Below are 19519 nucleotides of genomic sequence, written 5' to 3'. Positions count from 1 at the left end.
AAATACCTATCGAGTGTTTCATTTTCAACAAAATGTACTATACTAATATAGAATTGGTGCAAAAACGTCCAGGGTTTCGATTATTAGTAAGCGTTCCGGAGGGAGAACTTTCTAACTGTCGACCCTGATGTGTAATGATTTGCTCCGATGTAACAGAACGAACAGCCCGACCGGAATGAAACTTTACTAAGGGATTGTAATATATAGGTCCCTTAGTGTACATCAGTGGAGATTTATACCAAGGAAAAATTAGGAACTTACTGCTACATATACAATTAATATCGACTTTATCAATAATAATTAGTACCACTACGTTTTTGTACCGTTATCTGCAACATAGACACGTCAGCGGATTCCGTCATTTCACACTAATTTTGGTAGAATTTGTGTAAAAGTTAGTATTTAAAACTTATAATATAATTAATTTTCTGATGACTGATTGAAAAATATCCTCCAAAGTAAGATGTTCTATGAGCACCAAAATTATGATAAAAGATTATTACAAATTGATCAAGTAAAATTTTACATGAGCTCACATTTCCAGAGTAAAAAATAATTTAATTCCCAAATGCAAGTATGACGTATACTTATCTACTAAAATCTATTTTTCTGAAAAATTTGATTATATAATAATTTCGTAATCTTAGCTCATTAGAATTCAGGGAAATTGTATATAACATGTCCAAAAAATAATTTTAAACACTGGTTTGTTGTGTTTGTAACGTGGTTAGGTACTAAAATATGAAAACCTAGTACTATTTATCGTATTGAAATTTATTTACTTCATTATATTTTCATATTTACTTATTTTCCATTTATTGTATATAATGTACATTTACAAAAAAAATAAATATTTTTAGGTTACTAATAAAATATAGTTTAATATCATAAAATAATAACCAAGTTACCAACATATTACAAATGATACATTAAGCATAACTTTTTATTTTTAACCAAAACTTACATAAATATTTTATTTTTTTTCTATTAGCAAAGACCATTAGATATTTGGTAAGCATATATATTTTTTTAGACTTGATTATATAATACATATTTAATAAGATACATTATATTTGAAATTCAATTAAATATCAGATTGAGGTAATTATTATTTAAAATATTAACTGTCATGTCACTTATAATTAATTATATTAAAACCTCTTCGTGCATATAGCCCCAAATGAGGACATTAGTTAACGATTTGATTTAAAACCAATATAAATTGTATTATCTTCCGCGGGTGTGTAAATTGTGTTTATACAAGTAGTCATAAATCGTATCTAACATCAATTTAGTTGTTATCATCATTTTTGGCTGGAAAATGTACGTGAATTAAAAATAAAATACAGTCTTCCCAAAAAATTCATAATAACGTTAAAATACGCTTTATATCAGTCTCAGATTAGAATAAATGAAATGTCCTCATACGAGACACTATGCCTAATCAGATACAGTTTTATAATATGTTTTAAAACGGTACATACTTGGTTTTAGATTTTTCACCACCAAAAATCAAAAATATGAGTAAGATCAGGGATAAGGATATTCAGTTTTTACTGGATATAGAAATACAGAGGGATTCAGAAGTAAGTTTTTATGGAAGCGATGATGATATGGAGCATGGAGATGTAATTATAATAGGGTCAAAGGAAGAAGATAAAATCCTCACAGAAATCAAATAAATGGAGACTTTCAACGAAACATGATGACAAAATTAGAGAAAGTAGATGAATGTATTGGTATAAATGATGAGGTAATAGATACAGACGATTTATTCATAAATCAGCCATGTACCAGGTACCTCATGGCAAAATCAAGATCAATTTGAAAAAAAATTTGTTAAAATTACAAGGTAGTACACAAGGCGGAGTTATGTTTATTATTAATTTATTAATCTCATATTTTGTTATTTATAGGTCTAAAAATAAATTTGTTGCCAAAGTATCTACTTCACCTATTCAAAGTAAGACCAAACATTTCGTACCTAAATTAAACGCCATAACTATAAAAAAAAAGTTATAAAAACGAAGTGGTTTGCGGGTAAAGACAATGAATTTAGTAATAATGTTCCCCAATATTCCGGTGAATACCAAATAAACATTAACCCTCCAGATGCTACTCCATATTTTTTTTTCGGTCAGATTACCAATTACATTTTTGAGCACATAAAAGATGAAAAAATTAGTATGCGATTCAAAGTGGTAAAGAAAATTTCAAACTGACAACAATTGAGCTGAAGGCATTTTTCACATTAAATATTGCTATGACTTACATTAAATATCCTAATGTCAGAATGTATTGGTCGTCTTCACCTGGTATGAGAATGGATTTAATAGCAAATAATATGACGGTAAATAGATTCTCTGAAATCAAGCGTTTTCTGAATTTCGCAAATAACGAATCAAAACCAACTCGAACGATCCGTCATCATATACATAAGTATTAGAAACTTATACCAATACTATCTATGCTGCATGATTCTTTTCATGCTGCTGTAACTCCAGAGGAGAATGTAGCAATTGATGAGATGATGGTGCCTTTCAATGGTAGAAGTAGTCAAAAACAATATTTAAAATCAAACCCAAAGAAATGGGGGCTTAAAGTTTAGGTCATGGCTAACTCTGATAGTTATGTTAACTGTTTTGAACTGTACCAAGGTGCTTCAAATAAATACCTCAATGAAATCACGCTATGGTCCTATTGGAGATACGGTTATAAGGCTTTTTCATAGTTAAATAGGAAAAATCCACAAGCTGTTTATGGATAATTCATTCACATAAATTCCATTACTTCACCACCTAAGAGACCAACAGATTTTGATACTGGGTACTTTAAGACTCAACAGGGTATCTGGTATTTAGGAGCATTTACTAGATGGTAAATATTTACAAAGAAGATGGACATCATTAGCAACTTCTAACGATAATATAACAGTTCTTCGTTGGCAAGACTATAAATTAGTACACACTATATCAACATACGCTGGGGCTATTCCCGAAGACAAGGCAAAAAAGATTTGATAGAAAATCAAGAACAACAACAGAAATAACTCGACCATATGTTATAAGCGAATATAATCGATTCATGGGTGGTGTGGATATTATGGACCGCATGATAGCACATTATCCGCATGGTTTCAAAAATCGAAAATGGTATTTACGAATATTTTTTCATTTTTTGAACATTAGTATTATAAACTCGTGGATATTTTTTAAAAAATCAATTGATCCAAACTTCCACTAGTGCAATTTAAGGCATCGTTAGTTTGGACATTATTACAATTGGGCAAACAAACTCCAAAAAGAGGAAGAAAATCAGACTCGTTTACTGAACAGCCACCGAAAAAAACCAACTTGAGTTGTGTCTACACCGGCAGAAATACGATATGATAACAACAACTATTATCCATTAAAAATATATGCAAAAAATGCGAATCGATGTCATGAAGAACGTTGTCATTTAAAAACTAAATACATCTGCCAAAAATGTGAAGTTCCTTTGTGTCCAGAGTGCATGTGCAATTATCATACCAAAAAAAAGTAACACTTGTTCCTACCTAAATTTGTTTTTTTATATCATTTAATATTTTTATAAGCGTTGTTATTATTATTATTAACAAGTAAAATTTATTTTATTTTAATATTTATGTTTACTAATTCGTTAAATATTTTTCAGAAAGAACTGATTAAAAATAATTATATTATGTTATTATATTTTTTTTTTTACTTCGCAATAATTATGCACAGTGTCCTTAAATGAGGACATTAAATAAAAGTGATTTTTAACTTGAATTAAAAAAAAAAAATGTCTTTTACATTTTACCTCAATTCCTTAGTACATGAACGTTGTGATAAAAAAAAAAAATTTAAAAAAATGGTTCATGCATGAAGAGGAATCTATCTACCAGAAACATGTTATGTATCCCAATTTATTAATAATATTATTGGTAGCTTTGATGAAAGAATAGCAAACTATAATGAAAAATATTGGCACTCCATATTTCGATAGAAATAGTACATGTACTTCATGCTAAATTCTAGCTATTTCTTAAAAATATTCAGTGTAATGAAAGATACATTAACTTAACAATAACGCAATGGTTGTCTATGGAACATAACACGACTTGACTTCCAATAAAGGAATTATTTTATATCAAAATTACCAAAAATATTAAACATAGTATAGGTGACAAATCTGGAACACATTTTAGAGGAATAAGTCATTATCTTAAAATTAATATCCCTGCAATGGTAGATAGGATGAACAATATTATTTTAAAATGTGTTATAAAAAAACATTTTTTATGGAGATATATTATTGTATATTGTATATATTATTATATATTTATTATATATATATTATATATTATTAATACGTTTTGTACAGACATTTTAATAGTTGTCAATTTATTTATAGTAGGTACACCTATCAATAATAAACCAAAATAAAATATAATTTTTTACCAACACCGTTTTTTTAATATCTTTGAAGCAATGGAAAAGACTACAGTTAAACATGACACTATTATGGATTAGTTTAACTTAGTATTTTTATTGAATGTTAATCACAAAGTAACTTATTTTATTTTTAGAAAAAGCTTAATGCTAGTTAGTTGTAATTCAATAGATTCACAGAGATGATAAATGTTAATTTCATAGAAAAATGGTTAATAATTATGGATAAAAATTGTAATATTTTTTTGAATTTTCTTTGAGAAATATTGTACAGTATTTTAGAATAATATGCAATTTTCATATTGCAGTTTTCGTATTTTTATAAATATTATAATATATAAGTACTATGAAAGTCATTTTTACACAGTTTTTCATAATATATTACCCACATTTGCTGACTATATACGTCTTTATCTTCGCTATTATTGGGACGTTTGAAAAACTGTTAATACTTCCCCATTGATTATAAATAGATATAAAATAGATACTAGAAATATATTATATTTTGTATTTAAAAATGTTTAATTACTTTATAAGCGGTTTATAAAACAGAACTTAGTTTTTTTATCATTATAAATACCTATACCTAAAACCATTTTCAATTAAATTTCTTGAAAAACAATCGTGTTTAATCCTTGTATTTATTGAAGTATAACGACTATGATACGATTCATATTAAATGAGAGTAATTTAGGTTCATATATTATATATATATTTTTTTTTATTTACATAATATTTTCACAACCTAAATGACTTTATCATTGTTTGATAGTTTACTCGTATCATGTAAAAAAGTTTATAAAAATATTTATAAGAACAATTAGTGTAAAACGAGAAATTATGACGTTACAGTTAAACGCAGGTAATTATCCAAATACCTACATAATATAATATACTATAATTCACATTGAAAATTATAAAGAGTTATATTATTAAGATTTAACGAAAATTCTTTACACTCGTGACAAACATAAAAAAATAAATTTCTTTAATACTTGTATTAATTTCGAAATGATCGAAACTAAGTGATTAACAGTTAAAGAACTAAAACGGTTATTTTTTTTTCAAATAGAAAAACACAATTTATAATATTTAATATTTTCAAACACATAATATATTACAATTTTATATACAATTAATATGCGACATTGACCTACAAAAATAAAGACTTCGAAAACATTTTTGATTTTTCAAAAAAATTAAAAATCAAAATTAAAAACAGATGTTTAATTTAATTTGATTTACAGTACAGAAAAACCGAACGTAAAATAAATTAGTACGAAATAATAATTTTTTTTATTGTTTTTAGAAACTTGTCCTGTTATATTTATATACAACAAGGTAATGAACTTCACTAATGATTTCAACACAATTTTCAAAATGTATTGATACCTAACCTATAACCACATACAGTTATTTGGGATAATATCTATTTAAGCATTCGTTTTAATGTTTGTTTACAAATAATCCTTCAATATCTTCAACATCCAAAAATCTATATTTTGCTTGTAGAAACAATTATATTCCATACAATGAAAACATAATATACAGTTGCTATTTCCAGATAAAATGTATGTAAAAAATGTTTTCATAGGAACACATTTTTTATAAATGTTTGTTAATTTAAAATTAAGACGACATCACATTACAGACAAGGTTTTTGAAAAAATAAAATGATTACATTTTGAACCTACCAGCTACAATTTCCACTATTTACATGAATATCTACATAAACCATGTTCCATAACTCGTATCTAATTAATGACAGCCGTGAAATATTAAAAATTCACACAGCTTATCGCAAAACAGACTTTCAAGAATATTATGCAGCACTTTGTGTAATAAAGTTGGTACCTACACAAGAAAAATAATAATTTTAAAACTCCTAGTTTCTTAAATAATGTATTGATAACTACACGATAAATTAACCATTACATAAAAAAATAATATTATTATAAACGTTAATTCGATATGCATGATGTTTTGAACATTTAGGTACATATTATCCTAAATAATATATTTAACGCGATCCTTGGGATTTTTCCACTATATTATGTAATAAACAGGACACATTTCTAAAAAATGCATGAATTGTGTTTCGTTTTGTGTTTAGTCAAATTAAATATCCTAACGTTATGTTACACTTGAGAGGAAACCTTTGGTCGAAAATGTATATTATGTGTAGGTATAAAGAAAATAAAACCTTAAAAACTCCCTGGCCGTAAAGTTTATACAATGGAACTTTTTGAGTAGGTATTCAATTTGAACACTATAATATAATATGATTATTTAAAAAAAAAAGCTACAATATTGAATTTCCTGAAAAATTTAATTTAACATTTTTAATGAACCTTATGTATTATTATTATATATATACACTATGCATGTTCCTATTTTTGAATAGAGCTTTGCACAAAACTCTATAACAAAAGCAAACAAATAATTTTACTTTAATGAATCCAGTGTTTTATTGTAATTTTCCAAAGCCAATAAAACGAATAAATTAAGACCACCACAGAGTAATTCATTAACAATATAATATAATATAACCATGAAACTTCATTCGAATGTTGTGAGATATATTAACAAAGAATCTGTGTGTATTAGCTATTTAATACGTATTTTTAAGTCATCTACTTTTACTTAATTATAGAATGACTATCTTATTTCCGCTAATTAATCCCAATACTATGACAAACAAAAATTTATCGAGAAATTTTTTTAATTAAGTATGGAATAAGTTTTAATCAGTGCTAAGCAATTCTTTGAACAACTTGAAGTAAAAAAATAAACATTTTAAATGTCTAATGCATGAAAACAAAATATACTGATAGGCAATATCAATAGTAAACACATTTAAGATTAAGACCTAGTTGGAAAATCCCCGCTCCCAATCTCTTTAATAAGACGATAAGGTGTTTTTTGTAAATAGTTAAGACACTTAAGTATAAAATATGCAGTATTCATTTTCCATCCATAATTTTTTAGTTAAGTCGTAACTTTTTAGTCAAGTAATTCTTTCAAAACCGATAAGTTCTTCAAAATATTATTTATGTTGTTAATTATAGTTTGTTATCGTACATTTAATTTTAAACTTGGGTTGACATAATTTATGAATTTCATAAACATTTTAATATTATAAAAAGAAAATCAAATCGAAAATTTATAGTAAAATAATGAAATTCAATAGTTCAACTTCTATATCCAACGATGAAAAAATCGTAATATGTTACATGTTACCATAATACTAGGTATATTTGTCAATATTTGAATGTTTGTAAGCTTATGAAATCTTTTCGAGTCTTAATAATTCCTGTTAATTTATTTCGTTAGGATGACCGATTGACCGGATAATGAACGGCCTTGGGGATTGTAGGGGAGAGTGATATCAACCTTAGAATCAAAACTCTAAACAGGTACGTTTCTGAGGGGTATACAGAGAAGATAATATTATGTTGAGTATTTTATTAGATAGGTTAATCATAATTATTTGCCATTCATGTTGTGTTTATTTTATATATTTTTGTGTTGACGGGCAACACTATAACCACAACGATTGCAGACCTTAAAATATCAATCATTCTGACTTGTACGTGAAATATTTTCGCTTTTTAATATCTCGTACTCAATAAAAACAATATTGGAAATAAAACAGAATGTCATGTGTACCGAATAGACCATGCAAATCACAATCACCGTCGAAATTCCACGAGTACATGCACAAGGCCCGCGACGCATGCTACTGGGTCGGCCACTTAAACGATCCACCGATGCCAACTGAAGAATTTGATGATTGGCTGATGGCCGCCAATTCAGATGTTCCTCAGCCCTACAGTTGCGATGTTGGATACCAGACGTGTCCATTCATCGATGTGTTCTTGTACATGGTGCTCAAAGCCCGACAGGCCGCAGCCGCCATGGCCATGATCATGCTAAGCGCCATAGTCATCGCCCTCTGGTCCGCGCAATTCATCTACGGCCGCTGGTCCCGAACACTGCGGTCCAAAAACTCGGAGTCCTTCATCAATTTGTGCTTCCAGGTTACGACTCTGTTCACTTTGAACGTGTTTGTCCTATTCGCCGTTTACTGGCCTGCATACCACGCGTTTTTCAGCATAACAAGCGTCGTGGTGTGGATCATCACCATGCTAAAGGCTGCCGTCCTCAGCGTTTTCGTCCTCTTCATTTAACCATTCACCTCAATGATGCATCTATCGCATACTAGTATAATAATACCATATGCTTACCCCAAATATATATTTTGTAATCAGTGCAATTTACCAATTTTGCTGACAAAATATGTTGGATACTTATTAAAGTATAATTTGATGTAAGTTTTTTACTACATACTATATCCTTTTAAATACACGATTTTAAACTTAATTATGTTGTGTAAAATTTCGTATGTTTATTTTATAAATTATTTTCAATTCGTGACATAGTACAGTCGTAGAGGAATGTGGTTGTCAGTTGATGATTGAATTTAATTTAAATTACATTCAGTTACTAGCACAGCGACTAGCACTAACCAAATTTGTTACGACGTGAATATTTTGACTTGCGTATGATGCAAACATGCTTTATCTTTGATTTTAACTCAATATTTAATCTAACGTTTTGCTATAAGATTTAAAATTTTATTAGTTTATAAGGAAATCAACACTTATGTGTACATCTAAAATCATTTAATTATTAAATAAATAATTCACTTGTTAAAATATATTTTGCTCTCCTAAAGTAAAACTTTGACGATAATAATACTAGTATTGTTTAATATATTTATTTATTTATTAATAGGACGGGGGGAGCCCAATTTAGATATAAAAACAAAGTTAATATTTACATTATTAAAATCATAGATGATACAGAACTAACAGAAATATAATATAAATACAATAAAAATTACAAATAAACTAAAGTAGGCAAGAGAAAGAGGGGTCAAGATTTGCATGTCTCATAGAACGGGTAAGGTGTTCGTTAACCAGATAGTCAGTGCTTAATGTCGGTATAGCGAAAGAGGTAACAATACGAGTACGGCGTCCAAGCACCCTGAAATTAATATGTTGAAGGAGAGATAGTGAATCGGTTTTCCCACAAATTAGGTTTAGAAGAGTCGCGAGGAGAGCTGCGAACTTCGGGTGGATGTAAATTCAACCTATGTGACACCAGAGCATAGTCATGTGGAGGATGGTGGATATTAAGCTTAAGCCCAGCAAAGCTGAGAAATTTACGTTGGACACGTTCAATAGATTAGGAGTGGACCAGTGATTAGGGATTCTATTACACGGAACCTTACTCGAGGATGGGCCTCACCAATGCACAATACAGTGCCTTTAGGGATCTAGTTAAAACTCACTAGCAATTCTTTAAATAAAATCTAACGTCCTAATCTCCTTGCATGCTATGTGGTCAATGTGGGCTCTAGGAGAGAGTTAGGGAACTAGGATGAAACTGAGATTACAAGTAACAGTATCAACGGAATTTAGGACGGAGCCCATAATAGAGTATGAAAATTGACGAGGGAAACGGTATCTAGTGAAAGACATAGACTTACATTTATTGACATTGTGGGATAAACCAATAGTATCAGCCCGTAAAAGATTATATGGCTAATGTTCTAAATCGCTGGAAACACATCTGCATCTAAAGATTGACGAAATAGTATCCAAAGTGGAAAAGAGATTACTTGCCTTAGTTGATAAATAAAATCACCTAGGATACTATCAGGTCCAACTGATGTTATACCTCAAAGGGTGGTTAGTTTAAGCAGCACGTGTTCGGCAGAAGAATCAGCAGTTTTGGGCAAAAAAAAAAAGGAATATTAAGTGACTCTAAGTCAGTGTCAAGGCGAGTTGAGGAGTAAACCAAGCTAAAGCGAAGAGCATACTAATCAACAATTTCTTGCTCGTTTGTACTGGAATGGTCGTTTAAGCGGAGTACTTTCGGAATGCACTGGAAGAATGATTTTCACGAACGAAATCTCAGAACTTTTTGGGTCTACTGACTAGAGAGTATTCAGTTCTTTCAATAAAATTACGTTACCATTTTATAGATTCACGCTTGCATTTAGCCCGAAGCTGAAAAAAAGCTAAATAGTCCAGAGGATCGAAAGTTAACTTAAATAGCACGTGCGCTTTATTTTTAAGTCGAACAAGCTGTTTTAGCTCCTTAGAGGTCCATGCAGGAAAAGCCGAACTAGTAAAATGTACAAAGGGGACAAACTGGAGTATAGAGGAGTGTAAAGTTTCAATGAAAATATTCACGGCATAGTCGACATAATGGTTTGAGAAGGTTGAGGTGCAATCAAATGAGGACATGAACCTGATGATACTGGGATAGTTGGCTTTATGAAAATTATTAAACAAGTAAGTATTATTAAAGGGAAGTAAATTAGTACTGCCAGAGCAATGGATAAATAATGGAGGGTGATTAGGGTCAGGTGGAACTAAAAGCTCAGAGCATGCCAAATAGAAACCTCGTTAGAGCTACAAAATTCGAGGTCAAGGAGAGTCGAGGTTGTTTAATAAACTATTTTTTTTTAAAAATCCAAAGTAGACAAAAGATTCAGGAATACAAGGTACACGTTGGTTAGATATGAGTACAAAAGACCAGTACTGCCATTAGACCAAGTAGTATCGGGTAGATTTAAGTCGCCAGCAAAGATGTAAGTGTGGTCAGGGTATTGCTAAATCATTAACTCAACTGATGATATGTATTGCTCATAACAGTTAGTTAGTGGGCATGCAGTTGGAAAAGAAGTATACCCCACCAATAACGTATTCAGAAGAACTTATAGCAAACTGGATGAAGATATGTTCAACATTTATGATTGGGGTAGTAATTAAAATGGAAGCTATATTTTTTTTTGACACTTATCAAGACCACTCCACCTCTAGCACAATAACTGGTACTTCAGCAACTATCAGACCTAAAAATATTGTAATTATACAGACCCAGCTCATTGATATGAATATTTGGATGCAACCAAGACTCAGTTAAAACAATAAAAGAATAATCTAAATTTAATGCGTTGCAGTTCAACGTAAAAAGCTTCGTACGTAAAACGCGGTAATTTTGGTAGTAACCAGTTAAGATTTCTGGTGGTAGGAGGATGGTTTTGACGGAGATCCACGTTTTTTGACTTGATGAGATGATTTTAGGTAGTCCATTGAAGAACCGGATCCTTAAGTCTAATATATAATATAAAATGTAGAAAACATACCACGCATTTTAAGCAGGAACACTCTCGATTCTGTAACGATGATCGCAAGCCTGAGTGACTTCGGTTCTACAAAAAGTGCAAGTCAGAACGATTCTCACAGTTATATATTTTATGCTCTACATAGTACAGCCACTATATATGCAATACGAAGGAATTAATTTAAAAGTTTAATATTTAACTTTTATTTTGTCGAATTTAAAGGAAATATTTTAACTTTAAAATTTTTATGGAAACGCATAAAGCAAAAAAATAATGTAAAGCCTTAAAAAACACGATTTACACAAAAAAAAAACAAAAAATTTTTCAGATTTTATGAATATTAACAATGAAATATGTGTTTTTTAAACATAGAAAAGCAAGAAAAGTGGTTTGGTGAAGTCAGATAAGTAGCTATCTAAAAAAAAATACAATCATTTTTTCTTTTTTTTTTATCATGAATTATAAAATAAGCATGAAATAATATTTATTTAATTATTATTTATTATTAGTTGAATAAATTAAAAAAATAATAAAAACTCCAGATGCAAAAATATCACATGTAAACAAAATTATTGTTCAAACCAAAAAAAAAAAAAAAAAAAATGGTCACCTTTAAGACAATGATGGCTATGAGAAAATAAGAGTTCGAATAATTTATACAATTTCTAGTACATCATGCTTGAAAAATTGTAGTTACATTTTAACTAATAACGATTCATAACAACTTAATAAATTAAAATATAAAATACATTTATATTATTGGAATTTTAAAATTTTAAATGTCTTGAGAACTATTTTTAAATTCAACACAGAAATGAGCTCAGATTAATACTTATATATTTTAAATATAATGTTAGTTAGGTAAGAAATTTATCTTACTTCTAATGTTCATGATATTATTTCTTTACAAAAAAAACACTTGGAATAAAATATAATAATTGAATGCATTGGAAAATGCACTATTTTAATTAAAATTTCAAAGTTCATAATAAGCTGTAAGAGAAAGACTATATTTTTAATTCTAAAAACAATACACTGGACTAAAAAGGGTTAGTACAAATTTTATTAAATATTAAAATAAACTTTCTATCAAACTTTCTTGTCTTAAGGATATTTTTTTTTTATATTAATTAATTAGCAAAAGTACCTATATTATGTGCAGTATCTAGTTGTACAGGTAGTAGTTTTTTCTTTAATTTAAAAAAAAATTAGAATAAAGTAATTGCAAAGAAATACAATTTAGACAATAGAAAATTAATAATAGATTATTTTACTGTTTTTAAAACTTAAAATTAATTTTAGATTTTAGTTTGGTAAATTCAAAAATGTCCGTAGTTACAAATTTTAAAATACTGCCGTTTTACTTTGAACACAATTTTATCATAGTATTAAGAAAAACACAACTCCAAAAAATGATACCAATTTGCACATTATTAGTACACACTTCTGTGTTAATACATTTTATACACTGTGTAAATGTTTTGATTCCATCAATCATCAAACCATTGCTTTAGCCCGAAGAAATTAAGTAAAAACCTATGTAATCATTATCAGAGCGTAACAATATTATTTTAAAAATATTTAATAAATGTCTGGATAGATTTGTTTTAATTTTTTATAGCACGGATAAGTAAGAAATGCCACCGAAAATGTCCCACTTAAATTAAAATTTTAGACAGAATTTTATGCTCGGTATATCTGATATCATTATTATTAATATCAATGCAAATGATGCAGTGTGGGATGTAATATACACTAATATAATATAATAATTATCATAATAATATTTTAATAATAAGTGCATTTTACAGCATTTTTATCTTTTGAATATTGGGTCAAGTTATGTATAATATATTTTGCTCATGTACCTACGTACAATGCTAGTTCGTTATAAGTATATGCCACAATAATAGCAGCAATTATATATAATTTTTATATTCTCATAGTTTTTATAACAAACAGTTTGAATTTTCAAACCAAAAGCAGTGTTGAGACATATCAAGATGAAAATTTAACTATCTATACTAATTTATCATGATAATTTGTATGATAAATATTTATAGTATGATATACATTTTTAAATTTTGTATTCGAAAACCATAATAATTTAATTTAACAGAAGCAAAGATGGGAAAAAATATTATATTTAAAAATATTATATTATATTAAAATTAAAAAAAAATATTCAGGATATTATGCATTCGAATACTTTATGATAATAGGTACCTAATATTCCCAAGTATTCGGAATACTTCAAAAAAAGTACTCCAAATATTATTGAAATACTTTTTTTCAGTATTTTTAACTGATTTTTATTAGATTTTAATAAAAAAATATTATTTTTTTTAAATTCAGTGACACAACTAGGATCTATTTTTAGGGAGATGTAAGGGGGGGGGGGCTAGACATTTATATATAACAGGCTTATTGGTTAATATATAATTAAAAATCAATGTGTATAATGGCCGCACTAAGACGTGTTACTTATTTAATATTTAAGCTACTGAACTTGTAAAAAGCACTTTTTTTCTATTTTTAAACAAGATATTAAATTGGATGGAATAAACTGTTTTTGCATTTTCAGCCACTGCCAGTTTTTATCCGTGTACTACTTATATTATATTTTAACCTAGGTAATTCTTTCAAAGTTACATAAATAATTATTTTCTAACAAAAATAAATTGACCGTTAACCATTTCGCTTGATTTCCATTTAAGTATAGCATGAACTAGACTCTAGAAAGTCTAATATATATAAATTAATAATAACAAAGTCGGAATAATAATTTCTTTCACACTAATTATTATTGTTATTGAAATTTATAGCATCATCTATAAACAAAAATTGAAAATGTCTGTTTGAGCACCTTCTGTGGTTGGGCCTATCACTTTTTAACTTAGTCTATCTCTTTCCCATAGATCTAATATATCTCTGTAGCGAATTTTGTCACTATCAGTCTATACGTATAGGAATCCATATGGACAAACAAATAGATAGAAATCCATTTTTTTATAGTTAAAAGAAGATTGATTATTAACAGATTAAATATTATTACATTATATTTTAAAGCTGACCAGGTAAACTATTATAACGTAATATACATTTGAAAAAAAGTGCAAAAAGTTTGGACCATTGAAATTTGATCGAATTCCAGACACTCAGTACATTAATCCAACTTAAGTACCAATGCGTCTTAGAGTTTTTAATACGTGTCACTAATTTTACGGTTTTTTTTAAATAGGTAGCAAATTCATAAAACTTTATAATATATATAATTCTACTGTACGTGTGCATGTCACTGAACTCCTCCTTAATAGCTTTACCGATTTGAATTAATTTTTTATATGCGTTTGGGCGACAGCCTTGATGGCTTAAATTTACAAATTAATTCACCTCCCCAAACCCGGAAGGTGTTCAAACAGACATTTCGAGATTTAAGATGGACATTTTTGTTTATAAATGGTTGATATTAGTATTAAATAAATTGTTACCTCTGAATTTGTTAATATTTGCTTCCATGGTACTTGTGTCTATAGCATAACAAGTTTTCATTGATATTTTATATTTTGTATTTTGTATTTTTTTTTTTTTTTTATATAATAACGCCATTTCTATGCAATTATGCTTGCCAAAAAATGACCAATTTGTGTAGGTCTACGCCTCAAGCACGAAATAAACTGGCAATATGAGCTTCAGAAACAATTGAACAAAGAGATGTAAGATTAGGAACCACCAGAGAACATCAAGTCTGATTCCGATAATCAGAAAAAACTTAGCAACGAGGAGCAAAATTGGAGACTGATATAAAAGTGTACATCTACAAAATGATGCATCAGTCGATTTTGTAAAACAATATTGCTGGAAATGGAGAATATTAAACTAGATACCGATGAATCAACACTTCCCAATTAATTTCTGTAAAATAACAGAAACAACCAATGAGTTAATTGAAAAAGTTTTCTCAAACCTGTCACACAATTACGAAAATTGTCAGTGCCTCATTTTAAATTTGACGTACCCATCATTCTTCTATGAACATCAATCCACCACGAATCTGTAACGGTACCAGGTTTTCGGTAAAAAGTTGATGAACAACGTTATCGAAGCTACATTTTTAAACGAAATACTTAAATACGAAGATATACAGTTGGCACACATCCCGATGATTCCAAAAGATATGCCTTTTAAATTCAAACTTTGAAATTTCCTGTACGACTTGCTTTTGAAATGACCATCAACAAAGCACAAGGATAATCATTAAAAGTGTGTGAACTGAATTTGGAAAATCCATGCTTTATCCATGTGTATGTGGTATGTATACATGTCTGAAAACTTTGTTATTTATCTTTGCACGCACCAGAAGGAATAACAAAAAATATTGTGTATCCAAATATCATTCAATTGAATACTTGAATTGTCAGACTTTTCTCGATAAAACGAATAAAATTACACAATAATAAACTAAATTGATTATCAGTGTAAGATTATTACTTAGTATATTTTAACCATTATCTATCTATATGTATAAAAAAAAATACTGCTAGCATGATCACAGGTAATGAATTTAACACACAGTTTGAGACATTTAAGAGGTAGGCTTTTTAACAGTCTACGAAGTGGATGGTTTCAGCTAGTGTTTTTAAAACCAAATTCATACATTTCTCATAAATTCTTAAGTTCTGACATAACCTATGGACTTTCTAAAAATGTAAGTTCCATAGCCTTCCTCAATAAAAGGACATTTAAAAAATAAAATTTTTTAAATTTGAATCAATAGTTCCTGATGTTTAATTTGATAAATTTTTTTAGAATAATTTTATATATAAGTGTGGGATATTTTTGTTATGAATTTATGATGTATGATCTTTATTGTTTTGTTTATTATTTCAATTTGTCTTAATCATTAAATATTTCTGAAGTTAAGTGTCTCACCTTCTGGGGTCAGCAAAAATATATTTTGTTCGCATGTGACACGTGACAGAGCTACGTACAATTGACCATGGGAAAAACACTGTATGGTTAGGTCAAACCTGTCACATTTAATGTTTGTTCCTGTGATCACTGATTATGAAATTTTACTAAGCAACAAAAGATGTACAGATGTGCACTTGTAAGAAACCTTACTTTTAAAATTTTGTGACAACTTGTTAAATCAAATTTGTTATCTGATGATTAATAACTAGTGAGATTAACAACCAGTAGTCATCCAATTATTAACAAGGTGTATAAAAAATTCTAAAACATTAAATGATTGTTCAAATAAAAAAATGTATCTATTTAAAATAAATTGCGTACCTACTATCATAATAAGCATATAATTTGTTTTTTACAACAGTTGTAGGAAAAAAACTTTGTTAGAAATTTTATTTCATTTTTTTGCAGATTGTTAATATAATAATATCTAAAATTTTGAAAAACAATGTTTAATCATCTATCAAGTTACACTAAAAAAAAACAAATTATTTTTTGAAGTAGTTTTTCAATTTTTACAAAATACGATCAGTATTTAAGTCATTGAAGCTTAGAACTAATATATAATCTTGTTTTCTTATCTTTATATATAAAATAACTTATCCTGGTTGATTCACCATCACCTAGCCGGAACCGCTGAAGCTATGAGTATTAATTTGGTCAGTAGTTTCATTTAATGATGCAAAACACTCTTAAAAAAGCATTTTGCTTAATTTAACCCCTATAGGGGGAAAAAAAAATAAAGAGGTTGGTGTTAGGGAAATTTATTTTTATTTTTTCATTCCAAAATATTATAAGAAATGTTATAATTTTGAAAAAAAAAAAGTAAACATACAATGTATAAATATACCTATGTATAACCAATGAGTATCTATACTGCAATATTATCTATTCATAATGCGTATTTCGTCGATTATTCATAATCAATACAAAACCTAACCTATTAGAGTTATCGACCAAATTAGTATTATAATTTTACAGTGCACTAAGAAAGAATTTTTCAAAATGTGGATTATAATAAAATGAAATTGGCAAACATAAATTTGTTCGTGTAAATGTTATATCTATATACATATTGTGTGTTTATAATGTTCATACATATAATAAAATAAAAATAATAATAATAGTAGTCATCTCATAACATTTGGTGCACGTGTTCCAGAGAAATGTCAAATATTACTGCATATATTATGCATTTTATAGAACATTTGTTGCTATAAATATATTCATACAACAACTCTAATAAAAATGACGGCCAGTTTATACATAAGTAGGTACTTTCAGTAGATGAAAACGAATACAAAGGCAAAACGTAAAATATTTTAAAAGTTATATACTTTATTTTATTAAATAGCTATATAATACAATAATACATGTAGTGTATTAGCTTAACTATTTTGTTTTTTATATCAATGCTTTAACTGAAATCTGAAATGAATCATTGTTTTATATTTAGATATTTACTTACTACAGTATACAATACTATACTTAGTTTTGATAATGTACGAAAACCAATAATTTTAATATAATCACTCCACATCTAGCGAAGATACTTATTTTTAAATGTCAGTACACGCACACATACCTTCAAGAATCGAATATTTAAAAAATATTTTAGTTAATGAACAGTACGTTTATTTAAACATAATAATATGTTAACATGATATAATAGTGATCTACAAACATTTTATATTGAATACTCATCGTAAAAACAAAGATTCACTCGGTAACTATAGACTAAATGTTATTTAATATTGAATAATGACTTACGGTTTGTTCGTCTCGCATGTATTGTCTTTGGTCACTTTACAGTTGTTCTTGAAGTCATCGAATATTCGTCGGCAGTCAGGAGATGATTCACAAACAGTCAATGCGTGGTTGCACGAAGCTAGCGTTTCGATGTGGAACTGGTCGTATTCTGAATAAAGACAAAAATAACCATGACATTAAAAACTATATATAAAATACTCGTAAGTATTCGTAGTTAAAAATGAATAGGTCTATAAGAACTAAATGTTTAATATTACACAACAAAAAACAAAAGAAATTAACTAAAATGTCAATAAATAATTTGCTGTTTTTACCACAAAACATAAATATAAAAATTACTGAATATAGGATTGCCACTGATTCATCAGCAACCATAATACATGTTAGCTAATAACAAAATAAAATATAAAATTTGTTACAAACTTTGTAGAAACACTACGGTAATTACTCAATTATAAAAGTAAAAAAAAACTGAGAAATTATGACATGATTCGATTTACTCCTGATATCATTCAACCAAGACCCACCCACTCATGTTAATTTTTAAATAGTTTTTTCACAAATAAAAACAGGAAAACACAATACTATGCAGTATAAACACCCTGTAAACATATCATACCTTTATATTTCGAATACTTACCAATATAAACCGTAATATATAATAAATGTGTAACAATATTATGGCATTTAAATATATTTTTTTATTGAAAATTGTTAACTGTCAAGAAGTTCCATAACTGGATGGATTCTCCTAAATTCCTAAAGAATAAATAGTATCAATTGTTATTACTAGTAACCACCCTCAAAGTTTAAGGCCAAAGAATTAATTATGTTTTGCTCTAAAACGCAGTAAGAAACACAAAAAATAATAAATATCCATTTAAATACATCATTGCAAAAACCATTACCAAATTGATAAATTCACTGTTCCATATTTAATTAAAAAGTGCCTCTAATAAAAAATAACTGATGAGGTATTGCTATTGAAAAAAAAAATTGAATATGAATATTACAATGTATTTTAATATATACCTATTCTATGATTTATAACTATTTATAATATGAATATATTTTCTCGTCGAAGAGGAATTCCAAATCAAACTACCCACAAGCGCAACACTGC

At 28.1% G+C, this 19519-nt stretch overlaps 1 protein-coding gene across 1 annotated transcript in view; it reads right to left on the bottom strand.

Annotated features, from left to right (window-relative positions):
- Window positions 1-19519, bottom strand: part of Gfrl (Glial cell line-derived neurotrophic family receptor-like) — a 175944-nt gene that overhangs the window by 65861 nt on the left and 90564 nt on the right. Inside the window, exon 4 of the mRNA XM_089215832.1 lies at window positions 18397-18544. Within this exon, the coding sequence (XP_089071958.1) occupies window positions 18397-18544 (148 nt within the window). The remainder of the gene's footprint in view (window positions 1-18396; window positions 18545-19519) is intronic.

Source organism: Diuraphis noxia, unplaced genomic scaffold (genome assembly GCF_037042655.1).
Source record: "Diuraphis noxia isolate RWA-SAM2 unplaced genomic scaffold, SU_Dnox_SAM2 contig0001, whole genome shotgun sequence".
In the NCBI taxonomy this organism is placed as follows: domain Eukaryota; kingdom Metazoa; phylum Arthropoda; class Insecta; order Hemiptera; family Aphididae; genus Diuraphis; species Diuraphis noxia.
This window is presented reverse-complemented; position numbering and strand designations above follow the sequence as displayed.